General features: G+C 36.1%; 1 protein-coding gene across 1 annotated transcript; it reads right to left on the minus strand.

Moving 5' to 3' along the window:
- Positions 1–4,823: 4,823 nt before the first annotated feature.
- Positions 4,824–21,467, minus strand: LOC128239911 (angio-associated migratory cell protein-like). The gene is made up of 11 exons (XM_052956358.1): positions 21,314–21,467; positions 19,577–19,696; positions 18,827–18,946; positions 16,037–16,176; positions 14,968–15,112; positions 12,395–12,478; positions 11,361–11,476; positions 9,994–10,067; positions 9,423–9,513; positions 8,077–8,231; positions 4,824–7,360 (listed from the first exon to the last, which is right to left on the minus strand). Exons 1-11 carry the CDS (start codon positions 21,405–21,407, stop codon positions 7,285–7,287), a joined length of 1,215 nt encoding a protein of 404 aa, XP_052812318.1. The 5' UTR covers positions 21,408–21,467; the 3' UTR covers positions 4,824–7,284.
- Positions 21,468–25,823: the final 4,356 nt, after the last annotated feature.

Below are 25,823 nucleotides of genomic sequence, written 5' to 3' on the forward strand. Positions count from 1 at the left end.
ACATTGAGTGATCCTGATAAACAACAAATAAGAATACTCATTCATGTAATTAAGGATAGTTAAAACATATCATGATGGCTACATTAACACATTTCACATTATTTCTTATGGTTTATATGCAGTGCAAATAATAGCTTTTTAACACTTGCAACCTGGAATGCGACAGGAATAATGTCAAGTGCAAGTTATCTAAGTGACTTTTTAACTGAGCACAATGTAGACATTTTGTGGAATAAGTGAGCATTGGCTTTACAGGCAAAATTTGTATTTTATGAACATGATAAATAGCAATTATACTAACATTGCCATAAGTGACCCTGATTTAGATAACCCGAGTAAACGTTGGTAAATGTGGCCTTTGCATATTATGGCATAAAAACTTAGACGAGTATGTATCAGTGCTAAATCTCGAAAATTCCTATGTTATAGGTATCTGAATTTGTTATTAGCCCGGAAAATCACTTGTTTGTTCTTCAAACGTATTTACCATGTACTAACCATAGCATATATAAATATAAAGCATGCATAGAAGATACAGAAAAGATTATAAGTACGTATTCGTTAAAGGGAAATGTTATATTAATGGGTGACATAAATACTCAACTACCAAGTAGAAACTATGACCCGAAATTCATGCTTGACGCGCGAGGAAAGATGTTTTCTGAATTATTAGTAAACTATGACTTAGTGCCCGTTAACTCATTGCCATTATGTCTAGGTGCAGAATATTCAAATGTATCGTATACGTCAAAACGTGAAACATTGTTAGATTACATTTTCATTGCAAAAGACTGTATCCCCAATGTATTTTCATGTACAATTGTTGATGACAGTGCTTTAAACGTCTCGTCCCATAGACCTATAATTTGCACAATACGATATTGTTCCCCAGGGAATGTTAACGATACAGGTAAAAATGCATGCAGGTTCATAAACTGGAAGGGTATTAAAAACGCCATGTTGATCGGTATACTCGTTATATGGAAAATAACATGTCTTTAAAAAGCCTTTTAAATTTGGATGTTTCAAATACGCGTGAAGTAGATGTTTTGTACGATAGTATTGTTAATATTATTCAGACTGACCAATTCCACAATAATACCAACGCCAACATTTAAACAACATATAAAGCCTTATTGGAACGAAAGATTGACAGATATGCACAATTCGATGAAAATACTTAGAAATGAATGGATAAAATACGGACAGAAAAGAGGTCATGACTGCGAAAGTTACTGCAAATACAAAACTGCATAATGTAAATTTCGAGCAGCACACCGTGAATGTGTGTTAGATTATAACAAAACAGTTGAAATTGAACTAAATGAGACTGCAGAAATTGATAATGATGCATTTTGGAAATTAATAAACAGACGAAAGAAAAAAACCGACGGAAAAAACCTTTGAAATGGTTATTGATGGTATAGAATGCAAAATGCCTGAGGATATTAACAATGGTTGGAAGATGAACTTTGAAAACTTGTATACTCCTTCTAACTCCAATGCGTTTAATGATAATCATCTTTCAATTATTCAGGAAAAACTTAAAACGATCAACGAAGCGATTAAATCGTCAGACGGCAGTGATATTATTATAATAGAAAATGACATAATAACAGCACTTAAAACATGCAAAAGTAATAAGGCATGTGGGTATGACGGTATATATTATGAAAACATTAAGTACGGAGGCTCTATCTTACTCCATCTCTTAAACAAACTGTTTTCAAGCATGGCCAAATTAGGCTATTGTCCTTTCGAAATGAAAAAGGGGATAATTACGACCCTTTTCAAAGGCGGAAATAAACAAAAATGGGACCCTAACAATTACAGAGCGATATCATTATGCTCCACAATTCTAAAGCTATATGAAAAGATTATAATCAACAAAATCAACATATATAACAACATACATATACACGGATTACAGGGTGGGTTCCAAAAAGGCTTACACTGTATGTCTACTGCTTTTATGGCTAAAGAATGCATACATTTCACACGCGAAAACAACTCAAAACTGTATGCTTGTTATTTAGATGCAAAAAAGCTTTGGACAACTTAAACTTTGAAATACTTGTCTACAAGCTTTATGACATTGGGATCTCACCTAAGTTTCTCAAAATACTGAGAAATATGCTTACAGATATATACAGCTGTGTCCGAACAAACAATATCGTGTCAACATGGTTCCAAATACGAAAAGGGGCGAGGCAAGGCCAATGTCTAAGTTCATTTTATTATGTCATCTACATAAATAGTTTAATAGAAAAACTGGACTGCCATGACAGTGCTCTTAAAATACATGACACCTCTTTTGCTTGTCCTACAGTAGTGGACGATATGATGTTGCTCTCGTTAACGCCGAAAGGCCTTCAATCGATGATGGATGTCTGTTCCGAAAACTCGAAAAATGATCGTTATGAATATAATCAAAATAAATGCACTGTTAATGTATATAATGAAAAACAGAGCGATTTTAAAAAGTGTAAAAGGCATTGGTCAATTTGTAACGGAGAAATAACGGAATCCATAAGCTACAAACACCCTGGAGTATTTTTCGATAAATATAACGACATAAGCACATCGGTTGACCTTTGTTGTAAAAGATTACGTCGCACGTATTTTAGCTTAAATGATTATGGCTTAAATGACAATGCAATGCATCCGCTTGCTATAAAAAAAATTATACCTTAGCACTGTGATCCCGAAGGCCCTCTACGGTTGCGAGTTGTGGAGTGACCTACAGGATCATCATATATTGGCTCTAGAACGAGCCCACAGTGTATGTGTGAAACATATGCAAAATATGCCAGTATATACAAGAACAGTGATTGCGTTAAGTTGTGCTGGAATCTACTCATTAGAAACATATAGACAAAAGAAAATTACTATTTTCCGGACAATTGTGCCGTACTGATTACACAAAAAGGTTAAAAAACGTATTCCTATTAAGACTATGCAAATTCGAAAGCGAGCCAAGTGCAGTAACAGGATTTATTCCAGACACTTACAGAATCTTAGGCAAATATAATCTAATACATGTATTATGCCACTTCCAGAGGGATGCAATTTTTCCGAGTCATGATAGCTGGAGATCTGCTGTAAATAAATCTATAAATAATCGTGTTGTAACCAAATACAAAATATCACAGGAAAACGATGTGAACCTACGATTATTTAAGTCTATCCATTGTGAATATGAACCTTGTTTAATGTGGCAGTTTAGTAACATGTATAGAGACCAGCTGAAAAATTGTAGGACTGCTATGCTGATTATTAGTAAATATTTTTCAAGAAGTTTTGTGTCCAAATGCCAAGAATGTGAAATAATAACAGAACAAATGGTTTTGCACAAAATAATGTTTTGTAAAATCTCGAGCGCTTCTAGAGACGATTTATGGGTAGCGTTATGTAAATGTCTTAGTGCCAAAGTTTTCCTTGAGTTCAATCATCTTTAACCGAGCAATTAATCGAACTTTTAACTGGTTTTCCGCAGCTATCTATAGAGGACACAGTTAAAGTCAAGGCTTTCAAAGCGGCACTGAAGTACATAAGGATTCTGTATAAATACGGATACAACAAATAATAACTCCCGTGGATATGACCTAGACTTTCGCTTTTCGTAGTTTCGATTATTTTGGGCTAGCACGGTAGAAAATCAAAATATAAACAAGCAATTATAATATATGTAAACAAATTAATAACAATAAGACGTCGTAGAATGGGGAAAGGTAAATGAAATTACAAAACTATGTCTCATTCACTGTATAAGTACATAGTTATCATACAGTATTACTAGATGTATTATTTATAGTTATCCTTCCTATCTGATATATTTGTTTGTTGTATATAATTTATGTAAATTTTTGTTCAATGTTTCTTTGTATTATGTTCTGTTTATAATGTGTCATGTCTCTTCATATCGGAGGAAATAAAGAATCTCTCTCTCTCTCTCTCTCTCTCTCTCTCTCTCTCTCTCGAACATGGTCACCAAAACAGTGAAGTACTCAGAGGCATGGACCTATAAACCATGGATTGGAAACTCCCTTCCTTGACAATTCGATAAGCTCAAATTTACTCGTGGTTTATAGGTCCGTGTCAGAGGATACGCCAGCGATTCGGGCTCTCCCCTTGCTTAGTCTTTTAAGATAAAGTTCAACCTTCTGGGGGATATCTCTTCCTGCCACCTTCCTGTAGTTACGTTTCCTTCCTCCTTCTATCCCCTATATCGTTGTTGGCGACGTCCATGTGCGTTTCTACCGTCAGTTTGTTTTTGATGCCAGTCATTCTAAGGACGTTTAGGAGATGTTTTAAAGGCCATGTTTAAGAAATGTTTGGCATTACAATCTCCTGCTGTCCATCTCCTGCTAATTGCATTGATGTCACAGTAGGGGCCAATTTCTTGTTTATTTGTTTATTGATTCAGAGCCATTTACGGTCCATTTCTATAATAAAACTTCCAAAACTGCACAGCAGGATCGGAGATCTAATAAGACAATTAAGCAATTAGATTAAGATCAGTACACAGAGGATGTGTACAATACACGTTTTTGTGTGTGCGTGTTTTGTTTTTTTATGGGGGGTCACTTATAGAAGGATTAAACTAGGCCTTCAACAGACAGATGGCAGTCATTCGAAGGACGTTTAGAAGATGGTTTAACAGAACCATGCCAGTCATTTAAAGGGTCATCTACTAATCATACAAGTGAACTGTCATACCAAGTAAATGTACGAAGTTCCTGGACCGGAAAGATTTTCAGTAACCATTTTCTTTCATTATTTCTTGAGCTTAGTGGTTGACGGAAGAGAAAACACAATCCATGTCTTATATAGTGTTGGTTTATCATTGCTTAGTCATGGTAAATGCATTGAAATTGAAAACATCTTTAACTCTGCATACCAGAAATAACGATAAACATATACTTCACAATACACTAGCACTTTAAAACTAGATACACCACAATGCGACACAAATCAGGCTGTCAATTTGGCCAATCAGAAGATTTTGGCAAAACGAACACATGATGGATAGACAAACAGACATAAGAGTGACGCTTTATATATATATACCAGAGCTTTGTTGGGGAAACGCCAACAAGTTCGAGCCCTCCGCTGGATAGAACTGATGACACAGTTCAATAAAAGATTTTTAAAATAAAGATCGAAATGTTTTTATGAATTTGAACTCATATTGTTTATTCGCTTTGTTCAGGCGACATGCAAGCTACATATGGTGAACATTCGTGCTATTTTGTTTTTTAATTCCCAAATTTTGTTTTTTAATTCCCAAACAAATTCTAGCAAATATACAATGACATTTGACCAATGACCCTGAAGTGTGATCTTGACCTCTTGCCTATGACATACCAGTTCTCATGTTGAATATTTGTATTTATTTATAATTTACTCAATGCATGGTCAAGCTTTAGTCTAAACAACAAGAAATTTTGAATAATGACCCTATAGTAACATTGACCTTTGGCTGACTCATATATGGGTCTTGTATTTAACACACCGGCTTCCATTGGCGACATCTGCGCAAAGTAAATTTAAAACCCTCTTATGCATTGTCAAGTTACAGCAAGGACAGAAATTATTGATGCCATGCCAGCCATCCGCCAGCACAACGACATACCCCAATCTAATAACCGAGGGTTTCCGTAGGATTGCCTGGTTAACGTGAAGTAATACATGTCAGTGAATCAGTCCCAACCATCGTATAATATTCACCAAAAGTAGGAAGGCAGATGCAAACCATGGCCTAGTGTTTTTTTAGTTGTTCATGGGTCATATCTTGGCAATACTTAATCAAATAAATATATGACAATACTAATATATGTGACATTTTGCTACTGTGCTTATTATCACAGGTAACATGATTACTAAATTTCATGGGAATATCATGATTATTCTATTGAGTTATGGTTGCACTCTCACAAATAGACAGTTTTGACTTTTTCATATATTTTTGGTCTCAGAATCAGCTCATTTTGGCATCCGAGCTTCAATTCAGTCATATAAGATAACTCACAATAGAACAGATCTCAATTAACTGATAAACTGCCGAAAATTTCAGTTTTCTTAAAGGGTTAGCCATAAATCATCAATTTTCAAATGAAAATTTAAAAAAAATGTGAACTGCTCTTTTGTCAGAAGTCTTATATCACTGGTTTCCAGACATAAACGCAAATATTGGCTAATTCCAAGACAAAAAAGATAATAAAAAAAATCATGTCAAAACGGTCAATCTGTGAGTGTGCAGCTTTAAGGCCAATGCAACAGCATGTAGGGCGGTCAATATATACTGCTTAAAATTTTCAAAGAATCACCTATGGCTTCTACTAATATGTCTTCATATAGACAACCAATGTAGATTTTATGGCCTTGCGAAATTGACACAAGGCTGATAAGTCCATTTTAAAAGAAATATAGTAAGGGTATAGAAAAGAATACTGACACAGATCATAAAAAAACCTTCACAAATCTTTCTTTACACAAAAATACTTTGGAGAAGTTTCAATCTAATGAAAATGCAATGCAGTTGAATTACATTCTGAACACCCCTCTTATGTCACACAACGCTTACAATAACATTGAGGTTGTATAACACCCCTCTTATGTCACACAACGCTAACAATGACATTGAGGCTGTATAACACCCCTCTTATGTCACACGACGCCAACAATGACATTAAGGTTGTATATCACCTCAATTCTGAAAAATCAGACAAGCTTGATATAGTGTCACAGATTTTGAAAGAGCATGATGAGTGGGAATTGACTTTTCACCAAGGGTGGGAAATGACTTTTCACCAAGAGTGGGAAATGACTTTTTACCAAGGGTGGGAAATGACTTTTCACCAAGGGTGGGACATGACTTTTCACCAATAGTGGGAAATGACTTTTTACCAAGGGTGGGAAATGACTTTTTACCAAGGGTGGGAAATGACTTTTCACCAAGAATGGCTTTTTACTTAGAGTGGGAAATGACATTTCATCAAGAGTGTGAAATGACTTTTGACCAAGACTTGGAAATGCTTTTTGTCCAAGAGGGGAAAATGACCTTTGAACAACATTTGGAAGCAAACAATCTAACACCACTGTGATATGTGCGGTTGAAACAGGAAAGCTTTTCCTTTCTTACAATTATTGCTCTGAAAACTTAAAAACTGTGAATAAATTATTTTAATAGAATTATTACCATATACCTGACTAACATGTATATGCAAAATATTTCTGGTTATTTTTTTACAAAGATTTACAAAGATTTGTTTGTTTTCAGCCCTATCTATCTGAAGTGCTGAGGGAGAAAACCCTAGCCGTCTTATCTTCTGAAACTGTCACCAAATATTTCCCATCTCTGAAAGAAGAAAAGTGTACATAATTCCATGCAAAACATAACAATCCTGGTCCTGTTTAAAACTCTATTTAAAACATGTATGAATCAGTCCAAACTGGCAATGTTTCAAATTATTCTGTAGCAACAATGTATTCTTTGTCTCTGATATATATATGATATAAGGTTTCTCAGTCTGCAGCCATGATCTAAAATATACACATGTAATGTCTTTAAACTAAATTACATCAAATTTAATTTTCATTGAAATGTTTATAGTTACAGTACAATCACATGTTAATATTCATGACATTTATTGCAACTTTTTCAGAAAAATAATGAAAATAGGCATTCCTAAAGCTGCACTTCACAGTTCATCGTTTTGACAACTTTTTATCTCATAATGAGCCAAATTTTGCGTAAATGTCTGAAAACCTGTGATATAAGACTGCTGATAAAGAATCAGATGCAGTTTTTAATATGTACCTTCGAAAATTGATGTTTAATGGCTAAAAGCGTTACTAACGCTTAAAGAAAAATGAATTTTTCAGCAGTTTTCCAATCAATTGAGATGTGCTCTATTGTGAGTTATGACTGAATTGAAAGCATTGATGCAAAAATCAGCTGATTCTGAGACAAAATAATAAAAGAAGTTGTCAGATCAGTCAATCTGTGAGAGTGTACCTTTAACAAAACCATCATCCCTAAAACTGAGATATAGAGAAGCCAATATTTCCTACCTTGACACATCGAATCCCAGTATAGAGTCTGTGTGTCCAGTCCATTTTGAGACCATCTCACCATTTCTAGCGTCCCATAATCGTATAGCTCCATCTAAACAGCTTGTGTATACTTGCGGGGTTAAACGATCCCATTGTACACTGACTATACCCCCCTGAAATACAAGCAGAATTATGCCTTTAAGTTTTTATGTCCCAGGTCCCAATTTCTCGAAACTTCCTAAGTCCCTTATAACAGGATTAAGCTAATCTCACTATTTTTGTTCTACTATAAAATGTGTTATATTTACTTCTTCAAGAATTATTAGAAATTATGTAGGAATAATCTGTAGGATTAACAGAATAAACCATTATTCATTATCAAAATCCATTTTCAGTTTGTATTTTGCTTCATTGAAATAAGCCACTTAAGCCTGCTAAGCTTAAGAAGTTTCGAGAAATTGGGGCCAGATAATCAATGGCAACATGTTCTAATCTACGGCAATGCATAATTTTCAATGGAAACATGTTCTAATCTACGGCAATGTGTAATTTTCAATGGAAACATGTTCTAATCTACGGCAATGTGAAATTATCAATGGCAACATGTTCTAATCTAGGGCAATGTGTAATTTTCAATGGAAACATGTTCTAATCTACGGCAATGCGGAATTTTCAATGGCAACATGTTCTAATCTACGGCAATGCGTAACTTTCAATGGCAACATGTTCTAATCTACGGCAATGCGTAACTTTCAATGGCAACAGGTTCTAATCTACAGCAATGCGTAACTTTCAATGGCAACATGTTCTAATCTAGGGCAATGCGTAATTTTCAATGGAAACATGTTCTAATCTACGGCAATGCGTAACTTTCAATGGCAACAGGTTCTAATCTACAGCAATGCGTAACTTTCAATGGCAACATGTTCTAATCTAGGGCAATGCGTAACTTTCAATGGCAACAGGTTCTAATCTACGGCAATGCGTAACTTTCAATAGCAACAGGTTCTAATCTACGGCAATGCGTAACTTTCAATAGCAACAGGTTCTAATCTACGGCAATGCGTAACTTTCAATGGCAACAGGTTCTAATCTACGGCAATGCGTAACTTTCAATGGCAACAGGTTCTAATCTACGGCAATGCGTAACTTTCAATGGCAACAGGTTCTAATCTACGGCAATGCGTAACTTTCAATGGCAACATGTTCTAATCTACGGCAATGCGTAATTTTCAATGGCAACATGTTATATAAGTTCCATGTAAAACATAGGTTTTAAGTAACATTCAGAGCTTTTAATGAGTCTACCTATGATGACATCAAGGATTTGACAATGCCTAAAAAAAAAAGTAATAATTCCATACCTCGTGCCGACACTTGTGCCTACAAATTTGTGTATTTGTGTCCCAGATACTTAATACTCCGGCCACTGTCCCTGTAGCAGCATAACTGTGCCTGCATTGTATAAATATGACTACATTTATCAATATTTATGATTATAGTAACAGTGTTTTAAAATGCCACTCAGCTGTCATATTGATGTAAATAAATGTTAAGGGCTTGGTTGGTTATCAAATTCAAACTAAGCAGTGTAAAAGGCATTGAATTTTAAAATATGTTTATAGTTAAGAAAACTTTTAACTTTTAGTCAAAATTAAATAAGTTTATATATTAATTTCATAAATATCAACTTTTAAGATATTGTTATAGTTTTTTATATGGTATAAAACTCGCATTTTACCAGTCTGCGTAATAATTTGACTAATTTAGAACATTGAGGTTCCAAAATAATACACAATTTTTTTTCTCAGTTTTTAAGTTAAGGTAAATGGAATACCTGAACAACATAAAACTAAATTAATTTAAATTTCTTCTGGTAGCTTTAACATGTTAAAGTTCACATGCACGATCACGTGTACACCACATATCTCTTACGTTGGAGAAAGGGCCACTGCTTCGACCGAATCCTCTTCAGTTTCCGGTGATGAACAGTCATATGACCCCAGTAACTAAAAATATAAATTATATTTAAAAATATCTTAAATAATATCATAAAATAATGTCATTATATATTTTTTATTGAATTTTATAACTTGTGTTACAACTTTGTGACAATATATAATAATATATAACAGAGTATAAAAATTGTCCACTAAACAGCAATGTTTACGTAGATGGGGCTGGTAACCATCAAAATAGTATTTATGATATCAATTAATTATAACTTCTGTGGTAATTCAATATAAAATTCATTAAACCAAGGCTACTTTTTTTCTTAATTTAAGCAAACTTGTCTGATGATTTCCATCATGTAATATGACCACCCATGTAATATTCTCTATGTCTACATATTTTTTTTAAGCCAACATAGAATAGAAATTATTTATGTAATACAGTTGGATCATGTCGGCTCAATTTCACAGGGACCAGCCAATATACAATATTCAGCCTCACAAACATTGAGCCAAGCGGAAATGCTTACAAATAGTAAAACTGAATCGGTCCTTAACATTTATATCAAGCCAACCATGAAAGCCAAGCGATATCAAGCCAACAGGTCTTGACTGTACATGTAGTCCATAACATATGGCATACATTCATCACCCTTCTTACATCTGTGATAAGCCACAGTAAAACCCTTTGAAAGACAAATTACTTCTAACTGACAGTAAATAAACAGAACTCATGCCCTGGTAGTAATAGGGTCATGTTTATGGAATAGCCCAAACCAGAGCGCAATACCAATGCTTGTCTGTTATATTTTCAGTCAAACAAGGGGCTGCCTGAGGGGCAAAACTCAGCCATTAAAACAGAAATATAGGCCATGCTTTACAAACAGACTAAGGCAAACATGTGTACCAAGTTTCATTTGAATATCTTGAAAAGACATTGAGCGTATCTGACCTTGAAACCATACAACAAATATTTGTTTCATTGCAAATTATATTGCACAAAATATGTGAACATGGGGGTACACAACTTAGCATACAAAAAAGTCATGTATAATTGTATTTCAATCTATGAGTATGACTGGTTAGATAGATGTTTATATAAATCAAAATCTGCAATGCTGACTAGCATAGATATATGGATTTGTATTATGGAGTTAACTAGATTATTTCTTATAATCCCAGTGTGTGTAAACCATGTGATAAATTGCGTCATGAATGGTATGTCTTATTTGGAAGTAAGAGTGCATCTTTAACCTTAAAAACTACATATTAAAGCACACACTAAAAAAGAATACATTTAAAAAATAAAAATACACCAGAAGTATTTTTTGGCCTATAACTGCATCTCACCTTTCCTGTAGAACTGTTGTAAGCTCTTGCCGTTACATCAGTTGACCCAGATAGGATCACATTGTTGACGGGGTGAGTGTCGACACACAGGACTGTCGACTTGTGGGCATTCACTCCTGTACAATGATGAAATAAGGAAGACTCAACATAATACAAGTGCTACAAGAGGACAGCAAGGCTCATCCAATTCTATCAGTCATCTTTGGAGCAGAACTAAACTAGAGCCGTCACAGGAGCAACAAATACAAGCCGTCACAGGAGCGACAAATACCCCCTAATGCCGCCTATTTCTTTAAAAGTAGGCTATAACACGGACGTTATTGTACACTGCATTATTACTCATTCGACTTGACCAAAGTATGTTATTTATTAAAATCCATCAAGTAAATAAGAAGTTACGCTGCTGACACAAAAAAAATTGACAAAGGGCATTAACTCTGTGCTTAGCTGAAAAAATTGTGGTTCTTGTACACTGCACTTCCTCTCTTAATGTTCTGCACTTCCTCTCATAATGTTCTATCATTGTATGAAGTTTAATAAAATTCCATCTCAAAGTTTTCAAGTTATCAAGACAGTAAGACAATGGAAATTGCAATGAACCGACTGACTCAATTCAATTTAACTTGGTTTTTGCAATTTTTATATTCAAGGTGTAAGTTCTTGGGTACATGTTAATCAGACAAACAAAGCTTATGTGATAATCTTGACTTCTATTCTTTGAAGTTACAATAAGCTAAATATAGGTTTCAAAGAGTACAAGAGATCAGGAGTGTTGTTTAACAAAAGCCATATCAGGCTACCACAAGGAGTGTAACTCAAAAATTATTAAACCCAGTTACAGTGAAGTTATCGATTTTGCACATTGTCTCTGGCAACATGTGTACCAAGTTCCATTCAAATATCTTGAATGGTTTTCGACTTAAGACCAAGGTCAAAGTTAAAGTTTGAAGATCACCAAAGGCTTGACAATATCAGGTCTTTTTTCTTTGAAAAACAGACAAGATAAAAAGAAGAACAAATATCCTGAAATATACCTGTTATATTGTGTTGTACACTGACAGACTTCAGATCCCAAATCTTGAGTGAACCATCATCATATCCAACACACATCCTTTTTCCTGAAACAAAATTATATCCTATATTATTCTATATACAATATTATATCCTATTATTCCCTATACAATATTATACTCAGTTATTGCCTAAACAATATTATACAGTAAACTTCAACGGGCAACAATTTCTATTATTAGAGATGCCCTATGTAAATGTAATTCACTATTTTCGACTGTTTTACAAATGTTTTGAACATGTTGGCCAGTCAACAGTATGTAGCGTGAGGATATGTCATGGGTTTTACCGAAATTCTATAAATTAACTGCATATCGTTTAAACTCATGAATTTCCAGAATCTGTTTTGCAATTTTAATTGGTTCACAGAGAATACCAAAGAAATTTCAAGCGCTCAAATGTCTTTATAATAAATATCATTACCAGACAAAAACTTTCAATATCAGACGTAAACAAACAATGTCGCGATTTGAAGATGTTTTGATGTTGCCGAAATTGATCTCAACATATATAATCAAATATATAATCAGGTAATAAAACAGTTGTTGCATGGGCGTTTGTGTAACAGTCAAAACTTTTGTCCCTCGGTGTCAGGGATGACATTCTGAACTGTTGCCTTCGGGAAGTCATCCCCTCCACCTCGGGACAACAGTTTTAACTGTTACACAGATGACCATGCAACAACTGTATACTGTTACCCTGCACTGTTACTCCCTCGCACACTGTTGGCCACAGTCACAGTCATAGTATGGTGCAATACGGGTTTAACCTTCTGCCGTTTCTTCTGTGCCATATATGGTTAGACGTTTGGTTTATATTATGGTATCAGACAACAATGGCAATATGTTTGTCTCTGTAACTTAAGCAACGTCAAATACTTAATCCATATTTAAATAAGGAACTAAAGTTTAATAAAGTTGTTTGGTATAATAATATGAATATTGCCACCCTTGAGGGTGCCTCTTGTCAATCCTCGGCAAACACCATCGACCAAGGCTAAAACCTCGCTCAGCAATGTTGCCTTGGGTTTACAAGATGCACTTTCCCCCCTCAAAGGCAGCAATATTTATATTCTACTGTATATGCAATACAGCTATGAAAGATTTGCTTGAGATTTCAAAGATAGCTGAAGTGAAGGTGTTAACTTTATTTAAAGTCAATACAGTCATACACATTAGTAACAAACATAAAAACTTGTGTGATTAACCTTAGTTACTTACTAAATAATTCATTTAATTTTAATTAAAAATATTGATTACTGATAACATGATTTTAACAGAGTAATAAAAAGCTGAAAACACACATATAATTAATGACTGGTGGGCTTCTTGTAACCTTTATACCGGTACACCTATCATCAGAGAGAATAACCACACAGGAGACAGTACAGCCATGACTCTGGAGCACTTCACATTCACCACTTAGAATCTTCCAAACACCCTTACACATTACTTCCTGTAATCTTACTACACCTACCATCAGAAAGAATAACCCCACAGGAGACAGTACAGCCATGAGCGTTTTACACTTGTCACTTAGAATCTTCCCAACCCTCTTACACATTACATCCCGAAATCTTAATACACCTACCATCAGAGAGAATAACCACACAGGAGACAGTACAGCCATGGCTCTGAAGGGATTAATCCTCCCCACTTGAATTCTTCCATACTCTCTTACACGTTACATCCCGAAATCTTACTACACCTACCATCAGAGAGAATGACACCACAGGAGACAGTACAGCCATGGCTCTGAAGGGATTAATCCTCCCCACTTGAATTCTTCCATACTCTCTTACACGTTATTTCTTGTAATCTTACTACACCTACCATCAGAGAGAATGACACCACAGGAGACAGAACAGCCATGACTTCAGCGGGTTTCACACTCGCCACTTTAACTCATCCAAACTCTCTTACACATTACTTCCTGTAATCTTACTACACCTACCATCAGAGGGAATGACCCCACAGGAGACAGTACAGCCATGGGCGTTTTACACTTGTCACTTAGAATCATCCAAACACCCTTACACATTACTTCCTGTAATCTTACTACACCTACCATCAGAGAGAATGACACCACAGGAGACAGTACAGCCATGGGCGTTTTACACTTGTCACTTAGAATCATCCAAACTCTCTTACACATTACTTCTTGTAATCTTAATACACCTACCATCAGAGAGAATGACCCCACAGGAGACAGTACAGCCATGGGCGTTTTACACTTGTCACTTAGAATCATCCAAACTCTCTTACACATTACTTCTTGTAATCTTACTACACCTACCATCAGAGAGAATGACCCCACAGGAGACAGTACAGCCATGACTCTGAAGGGAATTACACTCGCCACTTGGAATCTTCAAACTCTCTTACACGTTACTTCCTGTTATCTTACTACACCTACCATCCGAGAGAATGACCCCACAGGAGACAGTATAGCCATGACTCTGGAGCATTTCACATTTGCGACTTAGAATTTTCCAAACACCCTTACACATTACTTCTTGTAATCTTACAACACCTACCATCAGAGAGAATGACCCCACAAGAAACAGTACAGCCATGACTCTGGAGGGTTTTACATTCCCCACTTGGAATCTTCCACATCCAGATGTCACCGTCAACTGTGCCCAGAAACAGAACGTGGGAGCCAGGATGCCACTTCATCCACTACAAGGCAATTAACATGACATGAATTAGAGGATCCCTCCTTTGACCTTTTCAATATGATTTCATTGGATTTCTTTGTTTACTTTTGTTAATCATGTATTGTTCATTACTTTTGTTTCCATTCACCTTTGTATTTTTTATGCCATATTCAAATAAAAATACCGGTACCTAATTATAATATTCATAATAGTTTAAACATTTATTTTAAAGGGGCTAGACACCTGATGGTCCTAAAATCGGCAAAAACAAGTATAGTTTATTTCAAAATGACAAGCCTAGAATTGTCAATATTAACTAGTATTAAGCGTATAATTTTACATGATTAAAAGAATATTTTGAGTTGAGCTGTTTAAAATTAGTGCATAATCGTTTTCCAGTTTAAAGTGTGTGTATTTAGCATGTGAAAGTCACTGAAAGATTAGTACAGATACATATACCGATGTTTTTTTAAATAAAGTTTGATTTACGTGGTAGACAACCCCAATAAATTTCAAATTGGAAAAGTACCCAAAAACTGTAAAAGATACATACATGCATGTAGTAAGCGATGTGGCACATCAGTAATAAGATTCAATGGATTGTTCACAATGATGTCAATTTAATGCAAATTATTGACAATTTTCTTTTTCTTCTTGCAATTGTATTGTGTGGTGTCTAGTCCCTTTAGCACGACTGGCACAGCTTTGATCAGTGTCAATTTCACAGTCCTTTCTTCACTTAATAAACACTTATATTTCACATATGTGTATGGACAAATAGCAACTGGCTTGTAATTTGTTTGGACTATGACATTAAAGTCAAAATTGTTATCTCAATGCCTGTGTCAGTGTTTAAATGGGTCAGTTGGATTTTGAAAACCATTCACTGATATCATTATGTTAATGGTCAACTGAACCACTGATTGCAATCATAAATGCTTCTTACCTCAGCATCTGAGCACTCAAATGTGAAGACGTCTTCCTTTGTTTCAATTTTCCAGACTTTTACCAGCCCTGACAGGTCGGCAGTGGCTACATACGTCCCATCGTGGCTAAAACTAGTACATGTAACAGATTCCTTGTGACCTGAAAAAGGGATGCACTGGAGTTATTAAAGAAACATCATCATTAAAGGGACTAGACACCAGATGGTCCCAAAATCGGCAAATATAGTGTTTCCTTAAAACAAGTCTATAATTATAAATTCAATCAAGAATGAGGCAAATTATATATAATTTTACATGTTAAAATGAATATCTTATCGCTGTCTCAGCTGACTTTACAGGTTTAAAAATAGTGCATAATTCCTCAGTTTTTAGTGTGTTTATTTATAATGTAAGGGCCCAAGTTAAATACTGATACATGTACCAACATTTTTTTAAATTTAAATGGATTGATGTGGTAGACAAACCTTGTCAATTTCACATTTATAAAAATATGCAAAAACTGGGAAAAATACATTTGTCATAAGCGAGTGATACATAAGTAAGAGAGATTCAATGCACTTGTTTTTTGACACTAAAATTATTGCAATGGTATTACAGTAAAACTGCGGTCTTTTGAACAGGCGGTCGTTCGAGAACCGACAGTCCCTCGAGGTCAACGCTTAGTCCGAATATTTTTCCTTCTATTTTCATATAAAATATACCGACGCTGCATCAAAACCTAAATAAGTTGAGAAGTCGAGCACAATAGCCGGTCCCAAATACACAAATCATGCACAAAACTATGACTCCCTCGAGGTCATAATTTCACAGAAAAGAAAAAAAAAAGTTATCTTTGATTTAAGTCCTTATTTTAAGCAAAATATTGCCTTCTGATGTAGCAGATATGATGTAATTTATCACGTGGTATACACACACTGTGATAAGTTTGTTGAACAAACGGTTTGAAAACGAGTTGAACATTATATGTATCATGTTAATATTTTTCCTTTTTTTGGCCAAAACGATGCTTATTTTCGCCTTTTTTAAGGGCCCTGCCATCATTCCCTGCCAACAAGTTGAAACAAGAGATGTTTGTCAAACATTATGCCCCCCTGAGCGCCATGTTGTCAGGATTATATGGACAATTGAATGAAATATGCATGGACTGAAATGACAGCTGATTTGTTGCTGTTTTAAGATTATGACCATTAAATAATGTGTGAGGATAAAGTGTGTTATGACCGTCATGACCTTTGACTCTATGAACTCAAAATCCAGAGTCAGCAGCTGGTCACAAGAAACCTAAATGTCAAGTTTGAGGGCCATGGGTGCAGGCATTGTCAAGTTATCACAAGACAAGTTTTTTTTTTTTTGACAAGACAAGTCACTGTGACCTTGAAATTTGACCCGATGACCCCTTAAATCATAAGGGGTCATCTACAAGTCAGATGCAACTCCAAGTCAAGTTTGAAGGCCATGGGTTTAGGCATTGTTGAGTTATCACTCGGACAACCTTTTACCATTCAAGATCACTGTGACCTTGACCTTTGGCTCTATGAATCAACTGGTCAGGCTTAACATCCATGTCAAGTTTAATGATCATAGGTTCAGGCATTGTTGAGATATCAGTGGGGGAAGATTTGTTAACTTTTTTGCGTTAAAGGTTACTGTGACATTGACCTTGGCCTGATGACCCCCCAAAACAATAGGGGTCATCTACTGGTCAGGCCCAACCTCCATGTCAAGTTTGAGGGCCATGGGTGCAGGCATTGTTGAGTTATCACTTGGACAACCTTTTATCATTCAAGGTCACTGTGACCTTGACCTTTGGCCCAATGACCCCTAAAATTAATAGGGACAATCTTCTGGCCGGGTTCAACCTACAAATCAAGTTTGAGGGCCATGGGTGCAGCCATTGTCAAGTTATCACTCGGATAACCTTTTACCATTCCAGGTCACTGTGACCTTGACCTTTGGCCCAATGACCCCTTAAATCAATAGGGACCATCTTCTGGCCAGGCCCAACCTCCAAGTCAATTTTGAGGGCCATGAGTGCAGGCATTATCGAGTTATCACTCTGACAACCTTTTACCATTCCAGGTCACTGTGACCTTAACCTTTGGCCAGATGACCCCCAAAAACCATAGGGGTCATCTCCTGGTCAGGCCAATTCTCCAAGTCAAGTTTGAGGGCCATGGGTGCAGGCATTGTTGAGTTATCAATCGGACAACCTTTTACCATTCAAGGTCACTGTGACCTTGACCTTTGGCCCAATGACCCCCAAAAACAATAGGGGTCATCTACTGGTCAGGCCAAAGCTCCAAGTCAAGTTTGAGGGCCATGGGTGCAGGCATTGTCACGTTATCACTCGGACAACCTTTTACCATTCAAGGTCACTGTGACCTTGACCTTTGGTCTGATGACCCCCAAAAACAATAGGGGTCATCTTCTGGTCAGGCCCAACCTCCATGTCAAGCTTGAGGGCCATGGGTGCAGGCATTGTTGAGTTATCACTCGGACAAGCTTTAAAATTATTTTACCATTAAAGGTCACTGTGACCTTGACCTTTGACCCGATGACCCTCAAAATCAATAGGGGTCATCTACTGGTCAGGCCCAACCTTCATGTGAAGTTTGGTGACCATACGTCTAGGAATTGTTGAGTTATCACTCGGACAAGCTTTGGTCTACCGACAGACCGACCGACCGACATACCGACATGCCTGTGCAAAGCAATATACCCCTCTTCTTCGAAGGGGGGCATAAAAAACACTGTAATCATGCACATAGTATACCAAAGAGATTTCTTACCAGTGCATTCAAAGAGAACTTCTCCAGTGGAGATTTTCCACACAAACGCTGTATCATCCTGACCTCCGGTTACGGCCAGTTGGCTGGTGTTAGGATCAATGTGCACAGAAAATACGGCATCTGAAGAAAAGAAAGATCTATCGCTGATACAAATCGATGCATCTCAGATGAAGAAAAGCACTAACATACAGACTTTACACACACAGCTGTTACTGAACACCACCGAATTGAATAAAACTTATCAATACTAGATGTAAGTAGTACCAAAAGTTCAAGAAAAACTGCCAAGCCTTAATTTATGTAAAATGAAATTTTAGTGGCTTTTCACTTATTACACAGCCCACTGCTAACTAAACTTTTGCGTTGATGATAAAGTGTAAATAACTGCAATTCAAATAATATTGTAGTCCTTTCAGTTAAAAGCTCCTTACAAATATCATCTAATGCATAGAGAAATATCATAGCATAACTGGGACTTTAATTTACAGGAAAACTATTCGTCATCTTCCTCTGAATAATATGCAGGCTCACACTGGAGCCCCTCACCTGTGAACTTTGTACAATTTCATTGTGAAGTCTGCAACAGGAATGTAAAGAAGTGATTCAAGTGTCCCACTGTTAGGCAGTAGCAACGGTCTCTGGTAGCTGTTTCAACAGACAAATACCAGCTGGAAAGAATGTAATGGTGATATAGATCAGTCAAATCCTTTTATTTGGGATATATCGGATCACAATCAAGGGTTGTATTACCTTTGTGTTTATCAAAGACGACCCCAGCCATGTCTTGAACTTCTATTTGACCACCAGATGCCTCCATATCATCATCAAAATCTTCACCAAGGTCAGCTTCTTCCATCACCTCTGATATATCTGTTGAAATGGAAAATAGGATTATGGCCAGAAATTTAAAATAATTTTACATTTTGAAAAGATTGTTTAATAAGACCACTTGTCAAACAATGGTCACTTATTCCTAGATTTATTTTTTAGATCATTTTGTGCTTGGAGCCACAGGTGTCCGGTGCGTTGTTTTGACCCCCACCACCCTCTTCTACTCCCCGCCCCCTCTACAACCCACCATTTTTTTTCCAAATGTCTCAAAAATGAGTCAGCAAGCCCCTTGACGACGTTGTTTGAATTTTTTTTTTTAAGAAAAACACAACTCTATTGTTTTTTTCAACAAATGTGGGGTAGTCAAGGGGGTTGGGGGTCAAAACAACGCACCGGACACCTGAGCTTGGAGCGGCTAATCCGGGAGGATTGAAATGTGCATGGATAAGATCCAGCAGTCTGCCTTGCTTAGTCGATTTGAGCCCCATGTTAGGGATCCAGTAGTTTTGTGATCCAGCCCCATACACATGATATCTTTTCCTAGTCCAAATAATTGTACGTTGGCAGATTTTTTTTAGATTTTTGATATGGCAAATCCTTCACGTACAAATTGTTAAGTATCAAAAGTGGGTAGTTGTTCCGATCAGGATTCCGGGTTAAAGCATATAGAGTCTATAAAATATCATAAAAACAGGAAATATTACCAGATAATGTTATTTTATATTAGTTCCGTATACAAAAAATAAATATCCAACTTATAATTATGAGTTTGACGGCTTTTTTTTCATTTCATTCTGTCAAAACATAACGATATATACATGAAGGGCACCTGCAAGGCTTCAGGGCACAGTTTTAAATCGCTCGGAACATTTCGGCCATGGCCGAGTTGTTACGATTGTATAACGAGGTCTATCTCGAAGCTTTGTCGGAGGAGGCCGAGTTATTACGATTATATCGAGTTGTTCCCCTTCGCATAATTGTTTTCTGTGTCAGTCAACTTTCGTTTTATTGGAAAGGTAAACAACTTGTTTTAATGCATTAAATGCTTGTTTAGTGCAAAATAACATTTCACTTACATGGTAAAATATGAATATAACTCTTTATGATCAATTTCAACCATAAATACCTCACTTAAAACAATTTCGATATTTTTAAAACACCCCCGTTTTTTGCACATTCCTGTTTAGACGTTAGGGATTGGAAGAATCCCGTATAACACGTCTATTATTTTAGACTAATCTTTTCCCTAAGGTTTACTGTAAGATCACTCATTTTTTATTTAAAATTATATTTTGAGCTTCATGAAATCTAATCTAAATGGCTAAAAAAAAGACATATGCACTTCTTTTCTTGCACTTTTTCTTCAGACATGCGCCAACTGTGGAGAGAGAGTACCACTACTCTTTCATACCAGAAGACTCTTGGGCATAACCACTTCGAAGGAAGGTCAGTAAAATCAGTATTAATCTTTCAGAATGTGATTTTAAGGTTCATTCAAAACAAATTGACTTGATGATTTCCTGTTTTATTCATAAAGGCAAATGGACAGTACAATTTTAGAACCATATGATCACATCATTATTCTTAAAAAATATCCGAATCGCAATCATTATCCGAATGACGTAAATATTAAATAAATATATAAACACCATCTACCTCTATTATCATCAAGTTCAATAACATGAAGGATGTCTTCAGCATTTATTACATCATCGAATTCTCCATCACCAGAATTTTCATTTCCAGACATGATTGATAATGTATTTTGGGAGAATTATAAATATGCCAGTTTCACGTGTGAGAGCGTCGCTACGATGCTGACTTCCGTCCATGTATCGGGACGTTTGTAATACGGTAAACTATTTAGCCAATGCGATGTATTTGAGCGAACGTTGTATCATAACCTTCACCACCATCATCATCACCACCACCACCACCACCACCACCATCATCATCATCATCATCATCATCATCATCATCATCATCATCATCATCATTATTTTAAACTATCACGGGTAACCCCTCTACGACCTTGAGCGACTTTAATACCTATCTGTTTCTCTTTTTTAACATAAAATACTACGTTTCAAGACGAAACACTATTTTTCAAGGTACCAAATAATGCTAACTTTTGAATCACTGCGTTTCGCATATATATAACCCTCTTTTAAGGGTTTGGTGTGAACTCGTGGTTCAAAAAACCGTGAGAAGGAGCAGTGGGATTTAGCTCAGCCTCAGGTATTTGTTATTCATCTTGAGCTAGGGAAGTACGCGGTATGAAGAAACTTTAAAAGTGGTAGCTCTTGCTACGCAAAAATCGTAGTGAGAAGTACCTCCTCGTGTATTTTATTATAAAATGTCTATTTTATAGGCAATCGAAATATATTGCAACCGATGATTCAGAAGGGATTGCATTTCTGTATCCACACCTTCAGCACCATAAGAGCTGTCGGCACACAACGAATGCTTCCGGGACGTTGTTTCCCTTCAAGAAGGTCTTAAAAACAATGTTTCTCCCCATTTAGGTAGCATATAATGATATGTACACTGCATTGTTGTATGCATTTTGAAGTTCACACATGATTTATATAATATTTAATGACATTAATTAATAAAAAAACAACATAAACAGTAATTGAATGATAAATGTTAAGATCGAACTCCAATTACAAACACTATACCATTTACTTGTACATGATGTCTATACACGTGAACATGATCTAAGAAGTTATGAACAATGCATGTTTTATAGTCGATGTCACAATGTACAAGTCATAATAAAATGTCTGTTCTGTTCTGTGTGGTATCTGGTATTCACTCAAAGGGAAAATTATTAAGAAGTCTCCAGTTCATGTTATGATTTTATTTCTTTCACACTTGTTATATCACAGATATGTGTTTTAAAAATAAAGGAGTTGATTAAGTCAATATACAACTTTAAAGGTTGTTAAACGTTCGTTTAATACGAAAAAGAAAAGAAAAGAGAAATAAACCTAATAAACATCCAAAATAATGTAATTACTTTTAATATGCGTGTTACTGTTCGTTTTGACCTATTTCAAACAGAGCTATTATCGTTATACTGTCTGTGATAAACTATTGTGCATGTCGTAATTCGTTTAATGGTTAACTGTTATATACACATATTGATCACAAAACAATGTTGTCGTTTTGGAAATATCTCATTCTATACGGCAAACAATTGCCGGTTTATAGACTTGGTTAACCAGCATTTATTTGGCATACACATGTAGTAAATATGCTAATAATGATGTGCGTGAAGTTAGCACCGTAGCACCTTAACACCGCAGCACCGCGGTGACTAGCACCGCAACCACGATGCTAGCACCGAATCACCGGAATTTTACCAAAGCATATTTATAAGTGTTATTTTAGTAAAGCATAGGAGTTTCTCTCGGTCATGGCATAGGTCACTGAACTGCGATTTTGGGCAGTCTGCGGAATTTCGGTCGCATAATGTGACAAAAAGCCCCGTGTTATTCAACTATTTATAGCTGATAAACATTAAAATGAGAAAGGGGACCACTGACACCTATACCAGAGTGTAGCCTAGGCATTACCCTAGGTCATGTTATAGGTCAAGTGGCTGCGATTTTAGGCAGGCTCTTGGTTTTTGATACTTTTAGGCTAATACCCAAAGAATTTTCCATCAAAATTTCAATTATGTGTAGCGATGATACCGAAAACATGAGAAAGGAGACCACTGACACCTACACCACAGTGTATCCTAGGAATAAACCTAGGTCATGACATAGGTCAATGTGCTGCGAATTTAGGCAGGGTCTCTGTATTCTCTCATTTTAGGCTTCTACCCAATGAATTTTGCATCAATTTTTCAATATTTGTTGCGGTAATACCTTAAAAATGCGAAAGGGGACCACTCTTACTTATAGCAGAGTGTAGCCTAGGCATAAACCTAGGTCATGGCATAAGTCAATGGGCTGCGGTTTTAGGCAGGGTCTTTGTTTTTGAGATTTTTAGGCTAACACCATTGGAACTTTCCATCAAAACTTCAATAATGTGTAGCGGTGATACCTTAAAAATGAAAAAGGGGACCACTGACACCTATACCAAAGTGTAGCCTAGGCATAAACCTAGATCACGACATACGTCAATGGGCTTCGATTTTAGGCAGGCTCTTTGTTATTGAGATTTTTAGGCTAATACCCAAAACAAATTTTCATCAAAAGTTCAATAATGTGTAGCGGTGATACCTTAAAAATGAGAAAGGGGACCACTCTCACTTATATCAGAGTGTAGCCTAGGCATAAACCTAGGTAATGGCATTCGTCAATTGGCTGCGATTTTAAGCAGGCTTTTGGTTTTTGATACTTTTAGGCTTATACCCTAGAAATTTTCCATCAAAATTTCAATTATATGTAGCGGAGATACCTTAAAAATGAGAAAGGGGACCACTGACACCTATACCAGAGGGTAGCCTAGGCATAAACCTAGGTCTTGGCATAGCTCGATTAGCTGCGATTTTAGGCAGGCTCTGGGATTTTGATACTTTTAGGCTTATACCCAAAGACTTTTACATTATTTTTTCAATATTTGTTGCGGTGATACCTTAAAAATGAGAAAGGGGACCACTGACACCATTACAACAGTGTAGCCTAGGCATAAACCTATGTCACGGCATACGTCAATGCCCTAGGAATATTTCATCAAAATTTCAATTATGTGTAGCGGAGATACCTTAAAAATGAGAAAGGGACCACTGACACCTATACCACAGAGTAGCCTAGGCCTAAACATAGGTCATAGCATAGGTCAATGGGCTGCGATTTTAGGCAGGCTCTTGGTTTTTGATACTTTTAGGCTTATACCCGAAGAATTTTACATCAATATTTCAATATTTGTAGCGGTGATACCTTACAATGAGAAAGGGGACCAGTAACGCCTATACCACAGTGTAGCCTAGACCTAAACCTAGGTCACGGTACACGTCAATGGGCTGCGATTTTAGGCAGGGTCTCTGTTTTTGATACTTTTAGGCTAATACCCTTGGAATTTTCCATCAACATTTCGATTATGTGTAGCGGCAATACCTTAAAAATTAGAAAGGGGACCACTGACACCTATACCACAGTGTAGCCTAAGACTCAACCTAAGTCATGGCATAGGTCAATTGGCTGCGGTATTATGAGGCTCTTGGTTTTTGATATTTTTAGGCTAACACCGTAGGAATTTTCAATCAAAAACTCAATAATGTGTAGCGGTGATACCTTAAAAATGAGAAAGGGGACCACTGACACCTATACCACAGTGTAGCCTAGGCATAAACCTATGTCACGGCATACGTCAATGGGCTGCGATTTTAGGCAGGGTCTCTGTTTTTGATACTTTTAGGCTAATACCCAAAGTATATTCCATCAACGTTTTAATTATGTGTAGCGGTGATACCTTTATATTGAGAAAGGGGACCACTGACACCTATAAAGTAAAACGCAGCCGATTGCTAAACTTCTGTACAATGCTATTTATTGTGCGGGAGATGTAGAAACAGGTGAATGTACATTTAAATGTTTATTATTTTGTAACACTTGAGGCAAAAATAGTTGGTCAAGTTTGAAGGTACTAGTAGATATTAAATAATATTTCCTTGATAGATTATAAAACAAAATTACTAACATTTGTATAAATGACATTGCTAATTTACTAAACATTCACCATGTAAAAACAACACCTTTCTTTAAAAGAAAAGATTAAAAATAAACAACTTGGATAAAGGTCGCAATTGTTTGTTTGCACAATAACTCAGCAAAAAAACACAACTCTTTTCGTATGCATTACAGACCCGTTCTGTATTTAAATATTAACCTTGAAAGCTCAAAATATGTTTTAAATGCACATTTATGATTAATTGCTTGCCTTTGTTAATCTTCCGTGTGTCTGATATTTAAGATGAAATAATAAACTGCGTGGCTAATACTTCTTTTTAAATGGTACATTATGGCTAAAAGGAAGGTTTTATTTTAACAGAACAAAAACAAGCAAAAAAACATAGATTTGGTTTCATGATGTCATGAAGTAAACAAGTTGTTTTTGTTTCCACCCGCGTAAAAATAATAGTGATACATTTGTAGTTTAAAGCTGCACCCTCACAGATATACCATTTTACAACTTTTTTTATTTTTTATCT

Source organism: Mya arenaria, chromosome 7 (genome assembly GCF_026914265.1).
Source record: "Mya arenaria isolate MELC-2E11 chromosome 7, ASM2691426v1".
Taxonomy (NCBI): domain Eukaryota; kingdom Metazoa; phylum Mollusca; class Bivalvia; order Myida; family Myidae; genus Mya; species Mya arenaria.

What these genes read in the sequence shown, in the direction of transcription:
- LOC128239911 (XM_052956358.1), bottom strand. Translation starts at nt 21,407, where the DNA reads ATGTCTGGAAATGAAAATTCTGGTGATGGAGAATTCGATGATGTAATA. An exon ending in CGTCTTTGATAAACACAAAG is followed by an intron (nt 18,947 to 19,576) that starts GTAATACAACCC and finishes TCTTTTCTTCAG; the next exon opens with ATGCCGTATTTTCTGTGCAC. An exon ending in CTGGGATTCGATGTGTCAAG is followed by an intron (nt 7,361 to 8,076) that starts GTAGGAAATATT and finishes TTCTTCTTTCAG; the next exon opens with AGATGGGAAATATTTGGTGA.